The 18,221-nt window shown below is 44.8% G+C and overlaps 1 protein-coding gene across 1 annotated transcript in view; it reads left to right on the plus strand.

The window, feature by feature from the left end:
- Nucleotides 1–18,221, plus strand: part of LOC308311848 (tensin-1-like) — a gene marked incomplete at its 3' end in the record, with an annotated part of 156,067 nt that overhangs the window by 72,561 nt on the left and 65,285 nt on the right. The window contains exon 3 of the mRNA XM_080758623.1: nt 1,652–1,689. Within this exon, the coding sequence (XP_080614749.1) occupies nt 1,652–1,689 (38 nt within the window). The remainder of the gene's footprint in view (nt 1–1,651; nt 1,690–18,221) is intronic.

The following is an 18,221-nucleotide window of genomic DNA, read 5'->3' on the forward strand; positions in this document are numbered from 1 at the left end:
CCTGTGAGTCCATATGGGCTGGGCTTCTTCGGAAGCATGACGCTTAAATAAAGAATCAATCAATCGATCAATCAATCAGTATAAAGTGCCACATGATGAGGATAAAAAATAATGAGAATGTTTTGTTTTCTTTAAGATTTATTTTTGGCTTTTGTGCCTTTTTTATTGATAGTTACAGTGAAGACGGTCAGAGAGACATGCAGCAAATGTCGCCATGAATGAATGGGACTCGGGACACACTGAGCGCTGTCAGCACAGAGCCTATTATGTGCCATGGACCACTATGCCCAGGCACAGGCGCTGGCCGAACGGTTTGCGGAGCGGTCTTGATATCGGAAGGTCGCTATAGTTCGTATATCCCCGGACCGGCACGTTAAAAATTACCACCGCTGAAGTACCCTTGAGCAAGGCATTGAACCTCTACCATGAAATGTTCTATGAGGAGGGCCTGGCTGTAAACAAGTTATAGAGCTTAGTCCAGTTACCCTGCATGGGTAAACATCAGTGTTGTTTTCGTCGACTAAAACTAAGTCGACGTCGACTACCTTTTTTCACTGACTAAAACTTTTCGTCAACAACTAGACTAAAATGTTAGTAAGGGACTAGTGGACAAGAGATCCAGTTTTATGCTGGGTTGCATGCTGAAAATAGCAGATATACAATCTCACAACGCGTCGTTGTAATATGTCATTACAACGACATCAAGGCCTGTCAAAACACATTTTAGTCGACTAAATCAACTGTAGATTTACTTGACTAAAATCGTATGACATTTAGTCGACTAAAACTAGACTAAACACTAGAACATTCCAGGTGACTAAAATGTGACTAAAACTAAGTGAAAACTATTCAAGAGACTATATTATGACTAAAACTAAAATAGAAATTTGCTGCTAAAAGGGACTACAGGTCTCCTCAGGACGTTGTTTTGAGTTGAACTCTGTGATGGATTGACCTACAGAGCCTGTAGTGTTTTGTACTGTGTGTGAATATCCATACAAATCCATTATACTCGTGTTGCCTTTTTTTCCCGTTTTGTCTTGTTTCATTTATATTTTTTTACGATTTTGTAACCCATTTTTCACCCCTGTGTCAATCATCTAATGTGATCCTGGGCTCTACACACCCTCCACCAACCTAGTCCCCATATATGGGGGACAAGGGGAGAGCAACGGACTTGAACTCATGCTTCCTACATGCCTGAGTGTCCAAGTTGCTCCTTTACACCTGAAAGGGGGGAGTTTCCCTGGTTGGACGTATAGCGCGTGGAAGGAACACGTTATTCCAACCAGTTCCTTTCCCCTCCATCAGGCGCCCCGGCTGGCCAGGGGGAGGCAGTTTAGTGACCAGGATTACTGCATGTTTTCTGTGAGGGTACCTACCCCCTCGTTTTGTCTTGTACATTGGAAATTGTATGAATTGTATGCATTTGTTTTTTTCTAAACTCAAGGACAACTCAAGGAAATGGAACAAGGAAATAAGCTTTTCGACTGATATGTGCACCTTATGTTAATGTGTGCAATTTGTCAACGTCACTCGATGACATCAGCATATCTTCTGTTATTGTCATATGATAATAATAATACAGTAATCTTTTAATTGTGTTATATAATTACAGCTGTGTGACATTGTCTTTCTCTTTGTTTTCTAGTATGCAAGCTGGGGGTCCATAAGAAATGTGAAGTGAAGGTAAGACCTTTTACTGTATTATTTATAGCACGCACACACACACACACGCACGCACGCACGCACGCACGCACACACACACACGCACACACACACGCGCACACACACACACACACACACACACACACGCACACAGATTATCACCTCTTTTGCGGCTCATACACAGACATCTGGAGTGTTACAGGTTCGCTCATGGTTAAGGTAACAGTCCAGATGTTGTGTGTGTGTGTGTGTGTGTGTGTGTGTGTGTGTGTGTGTGTGTGTGTTGGTGCGAGCAGGCCCAGGAGAGGAAGAGTGCCTGTAGTGATAGAGTCATAAAGGAAGGAAGAAGAGATGAAAAAGAGGAAGAGAGGAGGGGGAAAAGGGTGGAGGGGGAAACCGTAATGAGGTTATTATTAGAGCTTTTATTTAGGATTGTTGGGAGGAAGTGACGAATGCAATGAAAGACCTCTCCTCTCCTCTCCTCTCTCTCCTCTCCTCTCCTCTCCTCTCCTCTCCTCTCCTCTCCTCTCCTCTCCTCTCCTCTCTCTCTCCTCTCCCCTCTCCAGTCCTCTCTTCTCCTCTCCTCTCCTCTCCTGTCCCTCCCCTCCCCTCTCCTCCTCTCCTCTCCTCTCCTCTCCTCTCCTCTCCTCTCCTCTCCTCTCCTCTCCTCTCCTCTCCCTCTCCTCTCCCCTCTCCCAGTCCTCTCTTCTCCTCTCCTCTCCTCTCCTCTCATACAGTATATCTCCTCTCCTCTCTTCAACCCCCTCTCTCTCTCTCCAGTGTGGTTTCCCCCAGTTACCCTCTACCCGTTCTCCCAAAACACATCCCAAGCGTTTTTTTTTTTTTACCAAAACATTACTATAGGAACAAAAGCTTTGTGTTCATATAAAACATCCCGTGCTAGAATGTGCCAAGTATAGAAAATCTCCCCCAAACCAGACGGAGACGTTTGTGGCGACACTTAAAGAAGTTACCCAGAGGACTGGCCTCATTCATATTGGCGGTGACAGATACTGGCCAGGAATTATTTGGAGGAGGTATTGGACGACTCTCTCTCTCTGTGCGCGCGCGCGCTGTGTGTGCGCGTGTGTGCGGTGCGTGCGCGTGCGTGTGTGCACGCACTAAACGAAATAGACAAGTAATAAACAAAAGGGTTGAGATGTAGAGAAAAGATTACTGTATGTTGAAAATGTGCGGAATGAATGGCTGTTTAATAACCTTAACCGGGGCTACTTAACAGCGACGCACTCACTGGTTCCCATCAGTTTAAAGCTTTGAAAGTGCACTCTGTGTGTTTTAGAATTTGGCCAACTCTGTCAATAATTATACACTTCTAGAATAACTTCCCCGATTCAAAAGCGTGATTTGTGTGCTTTTGTTGTACGATGGCGTTTGACGCAGAAAATAGCCGGCAAGCTTTTTTGCGGATACGAAGTGTTGTGAGCAGTGTTGTTGTTTTTGGTATAGCAAATTTCTATTTTAGTTTAGTCATATAGTCTTTGGACTGAAGTCTAGTTTTAGTCGACTAAATAAATGTCATAAGATTTTAGTCGACTAAATCTACAGTTGATTTAGTCGACTGAAATGTGTTTTGGCGGGTCTTGATGCCGTCGTAATGAGTGTTTTTACACTTGCTGAAAACAGCCGATCTACAAGCTCACAAGCTCATGCAACCAAGTAACCAAGTATTTTCAGCATGCAACCAAGTGTAAAATTACTTATACTGGATCTCTTGTCCACTAGTCCCTTCCTAACATTGTAGTCTAGTTTTGACGAAATTGTCAGTATATTTAGTCTTAGTTTTAGTCATCGTAGCTTAGTTTTCATTTAGTTTCCATTTGTTTTCGTCAGTGAAAAAAGGTAGTCGACGAACATTTTGTCTTAGTTTTAGTCGACGAAAACAACACTGGTTGTGAGTGTGTATATTGTTCTCAGTGTGCGACGCGCCCCCGTTGTATACGGCGGAGCGTAAATTAGGCCAAAACTCTAACCAATGCCGGTAATTGTAAACTTTGGTTTAATTCGGGGCCGCGTCAGCTCTGTCCGTCCGTCCGGCCGGCGAAATGACCCTCGACGAAAACAAACCCCCCCCCCCCCCCCCCCCCCCCCCGATGTGGGACTGGCACGCTCGTTGTTTCAGGCCATAAAAGTGGTGGAAAAGCAAAGTCTTTGTGCAAACAGCGCTGTGGACTTAGGCAGACGACCGTTGCTTTTCCTTCAGTTGACTCTACGCTGACCTTGAACTGTAAATGTGTCATGAAATGCAGCGCAGACTGTATAGTGTAGAAGAGCTTCCCCTTGGAAGACGGGCTGCCACTGCACTGCACTGCACTGCACTGCACTGCACTGCACTGCACTGCACTGCACTGCACTGCACTGCGTTGGTTTCATGTTATGGAGTGGGTCTGCAGTGTACAATCATTCACTACTTCAACCCAGAGTGTACAATCCCAAGGCCGTCGTTTTGGTGGTTTTCAGGTCAGGGGATACTAGCAAATTGCCATCCCCTATATGTAGCATTTAACGCATTTAACCTCAACATTCAGGTCTTTTTTTTAATTCATATTAATGAATCCATTTTCTGCAGGGATGCTATAGGTTTATAATGTGGTTAACATAATTAATTTGTAATATATTTTTTTAATTGTGATAATATACTGTAGCAATCATAAAAATATCAAACACTTTTACGCCCATCTCACACCGTCTGCGACCGTCTGCGGCGTGTTGCCGCGCGGCGCCGCCTGGAAAATAGAACTATGTTCTATCGGCGCGCCGGGCGGCGCGCCGCGGCGGACGGAGCCGGTGTGCGATAGGTTCATTGAAAATAATGGAGGCGGCTGTGTCCGCCGCGCGGCGGACACAGCCGGTGTGTGGTGGGCTTTAGACTTTTCTACATTTCCCTAAAGGAAAAAAGGTATTTAATTCAGTCAGACCAGAAGACGGGGGATAAAACATATCCTCACCAGCCGTAAAAATGAAATTAATTGGGGGGGGGGGGGGGGCGCATATCAAAATCAGAGGTATCACCAGATAGCAGAGGTATCACCAGATAGCAGAGGTATCACCAGATAGCAGAGGTATCACCAGATAGCAGAGGTATCACCAGATAGCAGAGGTATCACCAGATAGCAGAGGTATCACCCCGCATCCTCACCAGAAAATCCAAGTCAAAGTCGAACGATAAAGGGCAGGGCAGAGAGCAGCAGATGGAATCCAAGTCTCCCAATGTGCTAATTTTTTTTCTTTCCAGAGTCACCCCAAAACATTTGGAAAAAATCCGAAAATATCTGTTCGCAAAGATCCCAGGGAGAAACATTTGAATGCCTTGCCTTGGTGGAGACTGGTGGTTCCCCCCCCTTCCCTCCCTGCCCGCCCACCCACCAGCCCACCAGCCCCACGTATAATATACCCTGTTTTCATTTGGACTTGACCGCAACTAGCTCTCTGTATAAGATTCTCTGTTGTTGGAGCCTTTGAGGACAAAACCAGCTCACCTCAAACTTCACGGTCATTTTATGTCGGAGAGTGGCGGCGGCAGTGGCTGGAAGGTTGAGAGGGTTGTCCCGGGGATGGGATGGGATGTGGGGATGGAGGAACTTTGTCCCACGGCTGAACAGCGCAGAGACACTTTGGTGACTTTGACATCAACTCGCTCGCATTAGATCGCCACAGACCACAAGCCCCACAGATCCATTAACCCATTCTGACCTGAGATCAGATTCATACGAGGTTTCCACTGGACACACACTGGTCTGATTAACCCATTCTGACCTGAGATCAGATTAAAAAAAATGTCAGTCGTTCTTCGATTTTTCAAAAATAGCAGACCTACAAGCTCGTAGCGCGCCACTCGGTGGCGCGCTACGAGCTTGTAGATCTGCTATTTTTCAATAGCTAAAGCATAACCATAACACCAAAAGGGGTTCCCGGTCAGAATGGGTTAATCTCACTGACCGCTTACAGTAAGCCCAATTGTATCCTTTATTCTTTACATGCATGTGTCACACAACTATGTGTGGGGGGGGAAAAAAAGCTGATCCACACTTTTGTTTATTAACAATTGATTCATAATCGATTAAATGGAAGGGTATATGCGTTATATGCATGTGAGTGACGGGCAAAGTGAACGTTAACGTTGTTGTTTAATGCAATTGGATGTATGGGCTGTCGAGACCAGGAAGTAGGTTTTTTGCCACTCAGTATCATAGAGTATTAGAAGGATGGAGAATGATCTGGTGTCAGTGGAAGTTGCTCAGTGGCGTTTTGAAGCACCCGGAAGGGACCGTCTTATTTCCGCCTTTTTCGGGCGCATTTCCACATTATTGGATCTCCACATTTTGGTGGTCCAAATGCGGAACTGCAACCGAGCGCTCAATGTTATAAAGCCCCAGCTGCTGCACGGGGGGTTGGTTTCCTCGTCATGAATCCACCGGTCCGCCTGCAGTCCTTCCTCTTACCACTAGGGGCCCACCATAGCGCTTCAACGTTGGAGCGCCTCACACTGGCCCCCCATTGGTCCGTCCGTGCCTGTGTGTGATATCTCTCGTTTTCCCGTTTCCCTCGTTGTCGAATGTCGATCTCATCTGGCGCTGGCGTGGAGAAATGAGCTGCGCTCTTATTATTAACCCATTCTGAACGGGAACCCATTGTGGTGTTAGCATCATGTTATGCTTTAACTATTTAAAAATAGCAGATCTACAAGCTCATAGCGCGCCACCGAGTGGCGCGCTACGAGCTTGTAGGTCTGCTATTTTGAAAAATCGAAGAGCGACTGACATTTTTAGAATCTGATCTCAGGTCAGAATGGGTTAATCAGACCCAGTGTGTGTCCAGTGGGAAACCTCGTATGAATCTGATCTCAGGTCAGAATGGGTTAACCCGGGAGTGATTTATCCCCGTCATTATGTGTCAGTTGTGCTCAAGCATTTTCATGTCAAGGACCCCCAGAATTATCTCTATTGGGGCCACGGACCCCCCCCCCCCATCTCAAAATATGTAGTTCCAGGGAGGGACCCCTCAGAAGCAAATATTTTAGTTAAAAATGTTCTGCTCTGAAATATATATTCAATGATTTGCGTCACATTTTATGATTTTAACGATAAAAAAATAAATAGCAGACCTACAAGCTCGTAGCGCGCCACTCGGTGGCGCGCTATGAGCTTGTAGATCTGCTATTTTTCAATAGCTAAATCATAACATAATGTTTAAAACACCAAAAGGGGTTTCCTGCCCAAAATGGCTTAAAGAACACGGGAACGGGCGGAAAATATGTTGCTGTCGGGATGCAAATAACCTCGTATCTCCGTATTTCAACTTTTTCAATTTTATTTATAAGCAATGCCATACTTCGTCATACAAGAGTGCGAGAAATGGGGAGAGAGGTATAGGGAGGGAGTAACATGCAGCAAAGGCCGTCGGGATTGTGATTCGAACCCGCGACTCGCTGTCAGGCTGGCATTGCAGCCTATAGGCTGCCACCACAATGCCGGCAGCCCCGGGCCTCATTTAGTTTGTCTACTATTGTGTGTGTGTGTGTGTGTGTGTGTGTGTCTGTGTTGTTTTTGGCAGCAAATTTCTATTTTAGTTTTAGTCATAGTCTCTTGAATAGTTTTCACTTAGTTTTGGTCACATTTTAGTCACCTGGAATGTTCTAGTGTTTAGTCTAGTTTTAGTCGACTAAATCTACAGGTGATTTAGTCGACTAAAATGTATTTTGACAGGCCTTGATGCCGTCGTAATGACTGTTTTTACACTTGCTGAAAATAGCAGATCTACAAGCTCGCAGCGCGACGCGTTGTGAGCTTGTAGATCTGCTATTTTCAGCATTGCAAAACCAAGTGTAAAATGACTTATACTGGATCTCTTGTCCACTAAGTCCCCTTCCTATAACATTTTAGTCTAGTTTTTATTTGTTGACGAAATTGTCAGTATATTTAGTCTTAATTTTAGTCATCATAGATTCGTTTTTATTTAGTTTTTATTTAGTTTTAGTCAGTGAAAAAAAGGTAGTCGACGAACATTTTTCGTCATAGTTTTAGTCGTGACCGTACCTATGTTCCCTCAGCCCTATGTTCCCTCGGGTCCGCGTCAATATGCTGACGGTCCGATCGACAACCTACCTCAAACCCTCACCCTAACCCTAACCTCCCCCGGGGCAGACACCTAAACCTAACCACCCACCCTCTCCCGACCCCCAGCGCACCTCGGACCAATGCTCCTTCCGAGGGAACATAGGGCTGAGGGAACATAGGTATGACCCCTTTTAGTCGACGAAAACAACCCTGCGCTCAGCCCTTGCTTGCTTGGACTTGCAGGCGGGCAGGCTGTTGCGCTTCGTCAGCCACTCCGCGGCGAGGGACGACCAGCCGCCGTGGGCGGCGGCCTCCGCAGCGGCCCACGAGGGCCTCGGCCTCTCCCACGTGGTGTTCACGGGGACCGCCCACTGGACAGTGTCCCCGGCTCGCCGCGGCCGCGGCGACGTCGTCAACGACCGGCGGCGTTGGTCGTCGTTAGTCGACGTCTGTAGCTGCAGTGCCAGCAGCGGTGCTGACTCGGCGGCGTTCTTCCCCTTGGCAGTGAGCTTCCCAAGTCTGGCGAGAGTGAGTTGGCGATAATACTTTTCACTGTTAACCCATTCTGACCTGAGATCAGATTCATACGAGGTTTCCACTGGGCACACACTAGGTCTGATTAACCCATTCTGACCTGAGATCAGATTCTAAAAAAATGTCAGTCGTTCTTCGATTTTTCAAAAATAGCAGACCTACAAGCTCGTAGCGCGCCACTCGGTGGCGCGCTATGAGCTTGTAGATCTGCTATTTTTCAATAGCTAAAGCACGACATGATGCCAACACCAGAAACGGGTTCCCGTTCAGAATGGGTTAAAACAGTTTGACTGATTAAAACGCGTAAACCCGCATTTTAATCAAATATACCCTCTACGCTGCCGAGATTGTTGTATTACCTTTTAGAGCATAATTATACGCTGAATTATTTGGGCTTTTGATCCTCCGTGAAAATCCGGCGAAAAAAGGTTCCTCGGTTTGTTATGATCCGATCGCACCACCGATCGCCATCTTGGCGGGTGGTGCGATCGCAGCACAAGACCCGCCTCCATGAGGAGTTGTAGTCCATTCATTCAAGACCCGCCTCCAATGAGGAGTTGTAGTCCATTCATTTGCATTGGCCTCAATTTCCCAGCAGCCCACACAGCATGTGTTGATTTCCGGTGTCGTCATCAAAACGAAACCATCTAGTCTCTCTATCTCCGCGGCAAAGACAGAGTTTATTTTTATTTATTACAATACGGCGGATTAAACACATAAAACAAAAGGCGGGAATGTGTGTGTGTGTGTGTGTGTGTGTGTGTGTGCGCACACACACACACACACACAGAAAACCAGTCCAGTGGCTTTCGAGTTTTACTTTATAATTTATTCCACGCTGTCCCTGTAAATTAGAGCCCCGCGACATCATTATATATTTTTTTAAACTTTTGCCTCAATTAAGAAATTGTCGATTAGTAAAACATAAATCAATAGAAGAAAACAACGGACAGAGAAAAAAATGTTTCTCAATCATTTAATCAACCTACATGAGCAAGTCGGGTCAATGGTTCTAAATATCGATTTTGATATACTGTATTTTAGGTTAATTGCCCAGAGCTAGTAGTACTACAGAAAGATGTCATTTCATGGAGTTCAGGTTTATTTGTCATGTGTATAGATACAGAGTATAAATACAATGACATTAATTTAGCTCAGAGCACTCTCAGTCTTACATACTGTACACAGGACATAAACAAACATCTATAGTGCAAGAAAAAGACAAAAAAAAAACAGGAAAAGAAAAGAGCAAGTGAAGTGACAAAACAGTGCGATACAGTTCAAGGTCAGCTATTCAGCAGCCTGACTGCCTGGGGGTAGAAACTGTTACTGAGACGGGTGGTATACGAGATTTGATGCTCTGGTTGCGTTTTTTGGAAGGGAGTGGTTTGAACAGGGTATTTGCGGGATGGCTGGTGTCTTCCATGATGTTGTGGGCCTTTTTTCATACAGCGAGTGGTGTCGATGTTATGGAGACTGGGTAATTCTGTGCTGCCGATGATTTTAGCTGCTGTTTTAGCCAAGCTCTTCTACACAGACTTCTATTGAATGGGGACAACCGGAAGTTTACTGAATGTATGGGAGTCTCTATATGGGCTCTGCGCGAGTACAGGAACCGTGTCACCGGGCTGTTTTCTGCCCCCTCAATGTCGTAACTCTGTCTAGCCATACTAGTATCACTGTGTGGCTATTGGTCTGGGTTTTTACAAAAAGGTCTGGTTTTTACAAAAAGATTCAAACGTACTCTTATTGGTTAGACCTATAACCAATCAGAGCAGCGCAGCCCGCTATACGTCTCACACACATACTAGGCCGTGGTTGGTTAAATGGTCTTGTAAGCCCGCTCTATATTTGCATACCGAGGCCGCTATACTTCGGATCCGCAAAGTCCTCCCGACAGTATATAGACGGACAGACCGACCCGCTATTGACCTTCGCGAGGACATATCAGTCGCCACGACGCCGGCAGCAGCACGTCAGTTAGTTATACAGAGACACAAGAGTAAGAACAGCACTGTCGAACGCAGCCGTACAAAGTGGAGAAACGCCATTACAGAAGCCCCCCGCCGTCGATAATGAACAACAGTACACGCACTGTGATGATGCTCAGCATTCTTGTGTTTGAACGACAGACACCATGTCACCAGAGTGCATCAATCATGTTGTCTTTCGGGTATATGTCACCACCCCGGGAGAGGAACTATTTTGGCTACAGAACGACGTGTAACATGTGTTACTCGCATGAAATATTATACACTTCAGCACAATCTAAAGAGCCAGCTCTGACGTCATGTTGATGATGTCGTATAGGGATGACATCATCGTTGCCCCAGACTTTAGAGGGATAGGGGCGGGGCGGTACTGGTGACGGTTGGATCTGACATTATGGATTCCCCAAAATGTGAGAAATATTATGAGATTTACTTCCATGGCCTACTACTGGCAGCGTGCACCAGAAATCTGCTGTTGATTTTTCCAGTGGTTTGCTACATTAGCCACGGACGCGCACACACACACACACACACCCTGCACAGTCGCGCGCGCAAACACACACATGCACACGCACGCACACACACACACACACACACACACACACACACACACACACTATTCTAATCTAGACCAGTGCTTCCCATACTGGGGGTCCCAAATTATTTTAGGGGCGTCCCAAGATGATCATACTTGTTGTGCGACATTGTCTTCTCACTCGACAGTCAGTGTCACGGCGCCACAGACACAGTCAGTGTCACGGCGCCACAGACACAGTCAGTGTCACGGCGCCACAGACACAGTCAGTGTCACGGCGCCACAGACACAGTCAGTGTCAGCGCCACAGACACAGAGCAGATCATCAGCACACACTTCTGCTGTCTTGTGCGTTTACTTTTGGGTTTTTTTCAACGACGGTTCATGTTTTAGGTTGTTATTAGAGAAAGTAAAAGATGAGTGTTATTTCTTTTTTTTTCATTTGCTGCTTTCTTTAGTTTTTTAGGGATTTTAGCTGTTTTTTGACAGGGGGGCGTTGGCATTCGAGCATGGGGCTAAATATCTTTTTCTTTTTTACAAGATTTTATAGCGATTAATTTTTTTATTATTTACTCTAGTCCTACTAAACCCCAAGAAATTACATCGTGCCACAAAAGATCACGATATCTACTGAATGTGTCAAACTGCATATTGAGCCTATGACAGTATGACACACAGTGTGGCTTCCCCCCAGTAGGCCTCCATCACATTCAGTAGATCCTGTGATCTTCTGTGGCCAGATGCAATTTCCTGAGAGTAAATAATAAAAAGAATCGCCATTATAATTAGTAAAAAAAAAATCATATTTAGCCCCATGCTCGAATGCCCCCGCCCCCCCTGTCAAAAACAGCTAAAATCCCTAAAACTTAAAGAAAGCAGCACATGAAAAAAAAAGTACTCTCATCTTTTTACTTTCTCTAATAACAACCTAAAACATGAACCTTGGTTGCCTTAAAGTTGTCCTTTAAGGCATTCTGAACAGGAACCCATGTTGGTGTCAGCATCATGTCATGCTTTAGCTATTGAAAAATAGCAGATCTACAAGCTCATAGCGCGCCACCGAGTGGCGCGCTACGAGCTTGTAGGTCTGCTATTTTTGAAAAATCGAAGAACCACTGACATTTTTAGAATCTGATCTCAGGTCAGAATGGGTTAATCAGACCAGTGTGTGTCCAGTGGAAACCCCGTATGAATCTGATCTCAGGTCAGAATGGGTTAAGGCCATGAGCAAGGCTTTTATCCAGCCTATGTGATAACAGGCCCATTTTTGCTCCATGGCAATGTGAGAGCAGGAATGAAGATTGACTGGATAGAATCAAGAGCTTTTCCTTGTAACACACGCACGCACACACACACACACACACACACACACACACACACACAATGACTTATACTGGATCTCTTGTCCACTATAGTCCCTTCCTAACATTATAGTTTATTTTTTTATATGTTGACAAAATCAACAGTATATTTAGTCATATAGTTTTATGGCTTAGTTTTTATTTAGTTTTTGGCAGTGAAAAAAGGTACTCGACGAAAACAACACTGTCTTGTGTAGTACTGTACAACTATTTTTTGGGGGAAGTTTCTTTGAACTGATTTGAACATAGCATGTTGGATGACCTCTGAGATTAGTGATTAGTGACCCATTCTGACCTGAGATCAGATTCATACGAGGTTTCCACTGGACACACACTGGTCTGATTAACCCCATTCTGACCTGAGATCAGATTCTAAAAAATGTCAGTCGTTCTTCGATTTTTCTAAAACAGCAGACCTACAAGCTCGTAGCGCGCCACTCGGTGGAGCGCTACGAGCTTGTAGATCTGCTATCGTGGTTATCGTGGTTATTGGCACGGCTTTGCCTGCATGCGGCACTACAGGCACTGTCGCCCCCACACAGCCATGCCAATGACCACATTAAGCAGCCGGACCTCAAGGGTTTTTTTTGTATTGCTTTTATAAAAAAAACATTTCCAAATATGGCAACATGAAAATCATAGACACATTATTAAAACGGTTTCTTTTAATATACATTTCGTCACAAGAATAATTTCGAAAAGAAAATATTCCCCATCTGCCTTCACAAACAAGGCGGTCGCCATCCCCCATAATAACTGCATGGAAGTGCTCCCCAATATTGTAAACAAATGTTTAATCCATTCTGACCTGAGATCAGATTCTAAAAACGTCTTCTACATCCTGACAGTTTTCTGAAAAAGCTATGTTTCTATGGCAGTCGTTCATCCATTTTTCAAAAACGGCAGACCTACAAGCTCGTAGCGCGCCACTCGGTGGCGTGCTATGAGCTTGTAGATCTGCTGTTTTTCAATAGCTAAAGCATAATTAATGCTAACACCAAAAGGGGTTCCCGCACAAAATGGGTTAACCTAGCCGTTGTGAATCAATATTGGGCAACGGCATGGCCCATTCCTTGCCTAAATGTTATCAGAAACAGTTATTGTTGGACTGTGTCGATTCCCAGACAAGCCACCATTGTTCTTTTAGCATAAATACTACAAAGGCAGACTTCATAGCCATGGCTATATTATTATAATACACATATGAACCAGTCATATATTTTATGATTTGACTAACCAGTTTTGTAGCATATATATAGGACAGAAGACACGCAATATCCCTGGAACTAATAGCCTGGATCATGCTGGATCAAAAGTTCAACATGGAAATGAAAATATGCACCACGACTAGTATAGTGAAATTAAATAGCCCAATCTAACATGCTCACAGTTTTCACTACTATATATAGATCAGCTATTTTTTGCTAATGTTTGAATATAAATCCTGAATAATCTTTTTGCTCTTTTTGAATTGGAATTTTAATACTACTCATTAAGCTACTAAGTTAGACTCACACTAATTAAAGCGGTTTCATGTAAATTGTAAGAGCTGAAATTAATAATATATCAGCGTTATGATAATATTGTTCACTTGAGGGTCACATTAGGTGAAGGTGGGTGGGCAGTAGAATATCCAAGAGCAGTCCCAACAACAGCATCTATACTTTGACTCAATTAAAGGACCACTTCACCACTTTTCAACCTATGTTCATATAATAGGTCCTCACTAATAATCATGAAAAAATGGCGCAATTTCTTTCTACTCAGTCTGTCTCTCACCGTCTCTCGCCGTCTTCCAGTGACATCATCGGTGGGGAATACAAGCTAATATAAACCGCAGGCTTTCTAGTCCTGAAAAGTTGCGAAAATGGAAGCCATCGTTCTCACGATAATGAAAATCTAAACATTTTTGTAAAAAAATATCTTGTTTTAAAAAAATCTGCCTAATGATGGCATGAAAAATCATGCAATTTTTTTCATGATTATTAGTGAGGACCTATTATATGATGATGGGTTGAAAAGTGGTGAAGTGGTCCTTTAACACATTCTGACCGGGAACCCATTTTGGTGTTAGAATCATGTTATGCTTTAGCTATTGAAAAATAGCAGATCTACAAGCTCATAGCGCGCCACCGAGTGGCGCGCTACGAGCTTGTAGGTCTGCTATTTTTGAACTACTGACATTTTTAGAATCTGATCTCAGGTCAGAATGGGTTAATCAGACCAGTGTGTGTCCTAGTGGAAACCTCGTATGAATCTGATCTCAGGTCAGAATGGGTTAAGTTACTGTCCTCTGACCAGTACTGACCAGTACTCTGACCAGACTCCTTGTACTGACCGTGGTTGCCCTGGACGCAGCACCCCTGTCCGTGTACAACAGCATGCATTAGCTCTTTGATAGAGCGTGAAACTCTCACGGCTTGTTTACGTATCACTGTTGTCAGCTAGCTGGAGCCCAAAACAAAGTGTTCTGGGTATACTCTGCGCTGTTGTTTCCCTTCCCGCGGTCGGGTCGGTCGGTCTGTCGCAGAACGCTGAGAGGCCTTGGACTGTGACCAGGAGAGAGGCCCTCGAGAACAGGACGACGGCCCGCGAGGAAATGGTTTATGGTCGCCGTCCAGGAATGAAATAACAGAGAGGCGTGGGTGTGGAACGTCAGAATGTAGAATGTACTGTACATGTACAGATTGATAGATTAGCGCAGCCCGTTCCCAAACATTATCATGTCAAGGACCCTCCAAAATGATCCTCATTAGCCCGCTCAATAGCTCTGCTATTTTCAGCAGCATGCAACCCAAAATAAAACTGGATCTCTTGTCCACTAAGTCCCTTACTAACATTTTAGTCTAGTTTTTTTTGTTGTTGACGAAATTGTCAGTATATTTAGTCTTAGTTTTAGTCATCATAGATTCGTTTTTATTTAGTTTTAGTCAGTGAAAAAAGGTAGTCGACGAACATTTTTCGTCTTAGTTTTAGTCGACGAAAACAACACCGCGCGCAACGGCGGAGGATAAATGTTGTCTCAGTATAGTACGAGACTGCTTTATTAAAAATAAAATGATGATAATGAATCTCTGGACGTGGAAACTGTGCCTTCGTTCCAGCAAATGCTGGACGTTCCTGCATAGTTTCACCCTCTTATCTATGTATCTATTTACCTCCTAACTGCCATGAGTTCTAACCTGCGTCGCTTCAAAGTCCAACGTCCTGTATCACGGTGAAGAGCACCGGGAACGCCATGTAGGGTCACGAGGACGACATCGTTTAACCCAAAGGTAGTCGACGAGCATTTTTCGTCTTAGTTTTAGTCGACGAAAACAAGACTGCGGGGCTCCTTTTGATAATGTTACCCAAATCACACATTATAGGGCCCATGTTCAGTTGTGAGATTTAATGTTTTATTTATTTTTATTTTAATCCATGCGTCGATATATATAGGTATACAATCTGGAGCTTGTGGTTGTACATACTTTGGTCTGGAATGGATAAGCAAAGCGGCCAAACTGTTGCTGTACACTTTGTAATTGTCAGTATGCCACAGTGATGTAAAAAGGTTTTCAATGTAATGAGTCCCAGGATGCAGGGATGGTCTTTTAGAGATGAGTCCCAGGGACATTTTATGAGTCCCACTTCAACCACGTTAGGACTAGGAGGAGTCATATTTTGCCATTTTTTACAAATTGCAGCATTTAACTCCCATTTAATTGTATATGGTTATAATCTGGTTATATTCATGTAGAAAACAGAAGAAGAGATGATTATTATAACTAAAGCTATAGCAAAATAAACTAGAATAAAAAACAGTACAGTAGCACGGTAGTGCATCCTGTAGATGCAGAGGTCGTTGTTTTATTGCGTCCCTTAAAGTGCGTTTTAGGATGCAAAATGCACCCTATTTTAATCTCTGGTATGCAGTTAGCTTTTCAGTTCATTAACGCACATTCCAAAGATGACTGAGCAGCCCTGACCATAATGCAAAGCTATGCATTGCCCCCCCCCGCCCACACACACACACACACATGCACGCACGCACACACACACACACACACACACACACACACACACACACACACACACACACACAGTGCATCGCGGCTTGACTATTTTGAGGTCAGGGGTTTTGGAGGTCTGGCTGTTAATCCCAGCATCCTAAAGGTTTTTAATTGAATCCACATCCCTAACATGGACATGCATGGAGAGAGGGGGACTGACTGAGGTCTTTAACCCATTCTGACCTGAGATCAGATTCATACGAGGTTTCCACTGGGACACACACTGGTCTGATTAACCCATTCTGACCTGAGATCAGATTCTAAAAAATGTCAGTCGTTCTTCGATTTTTCAAAAATAGCAGACCTACAAGCTCGTAGCGCGCCACTCGGTGGCGCGATATGAGCTTGCAGATCTGCTATTTTTCAATAGCTAAAGCATAACATGATGCCAACACCAAAATGGGTGCCCGGTCATAATGGATTAATTAAGCCCTGGGCTAACGACACATGCTTTACGAGGTGTCATGTCAAAGCACTCTAATATTATTTTTTTTGCTCTAAAGGAGAAACGGCCCCCTTTTTTCACCACCTCTAATTTGTATGCGTTGGCTGTCGTGTGGACACTATATGGGCTGTATTTTGCGTGTCTTAAGTACCAGGTCTTATTCCCTATAACTTGAGTAAACGAAAGACCTGGAGGCGTGGTCAATGCTCTTTGGCCACTCAGAATAGCCAAATGGCATTGATCACGCCTCCAGGTCTTTAGTTTACTCAAGTTAGGGAATAAGACCTGGTACTTAAGACACGCAAAATACAGCCCTATAGGCCTATAGTGGTGCTGCAGATCAGTGTTGTTTTTGACAGCCAGTTTTAGTTTTAGTCATAGTCTCTTGAAAATTTCATTTCATTTATTTTTTGTCACATTTTAGTCACCTAGAATGTTTTTTTTTTAGTGTCTAGTTTTAGTCGACTAAATATCATACGATTTTAGTCGACTGAATCTACAGTTGATTTAGTCGACTGAAATGTATTTTGGCGGGCCTTGGTGGCTGATTTTACACTTGCTGACTAGTGGCTTCTGAGCTGCCCATGCCAGCCCTCCTATGAGACACAGACTGGTTTCTGAGCTGCCCATGCCAGCCCTCCTATGAGACACATACTGGCTTCTGAGCTGCCCACAGCCCTCCTATGAGACACAGACTGGTTTCTGAGCTGCCCACAGCCCTCCTATGAGACACAGACTGGTTTCTGAGCTGCCCACAGCCCTCTTATGAGACACAGACTGGTTTCTGAGCTGCCCACAGCCCTCCTATGAGACAGAGTGGTTTCTGAGCTGCCCACAGCCCTCTTATGAGACACAGACTGGTTTCTGAGCTGCCCACAGCCCTCCTATGAGACACAGACTGGTTTCTGAGCTGCCCACAGCCCTCTTATGAGACACAGACTGGTTTCTGAGCTGCCCACAGCCCTCTTATGAGACACAGACTGGTTTCTGAGCTGCCCACAGCCCTCCTATGAGACACAGACTGGTTTCTGAGCTGCCCACAGCCCTCCTATGACACACAGACTGGTTTCTGAGCTGCCCATGCCAGCCCTCCTATGACACACAGACTGGTTTCTGAGCTGCCCATGCCAGCCCTCCTATGAGACACAGACTGGTTTCTGAGCTGCCCATGCCAGCCCTCCTATGAGACACAGACTGGTTTCTGAGCTGCCCACAGCCCTCCTATGAGACACATACTGGTTTCTGAGCTGCCCACAGCCCTCCTATGAGACACAGACTGGTTTCTGAGCTGCCCACAGCCCTCCTATGAGACACAGACTGGTTTCTGAGCTGCCCACAGCCCTCCTATGAGACACAGACTGGTTTCTGAGCTGCCCACAGCCCTCCTATGAGACACAGACTGGTTTCTGAGCTGCCCACAGCCCTCCTATGAGACACAGACTGGTTTCTGAGCTGCCCACAGCCCTCCTATGAGACACAGACTGGTTTCTGAGCTGCCCATGCCAGCCCTCCTATGAGACACAGACTGGTTTCTGAGCTGCCCACAGCCCTCCTATGAGAC

The sequence above is a fragment of the Protomyctophum bolini genome (assembly GCF_963924005.1).
Source record: "Protomyctophum bolini genome assembly, chromosome: 24".
NCBI classification, from domain to species: Eukaryota; Metazoa; Chordata; class Actinopteri; order Myctophiformes; family Myctophidae; genus Protomyctophum; species Protomyctophum bolini.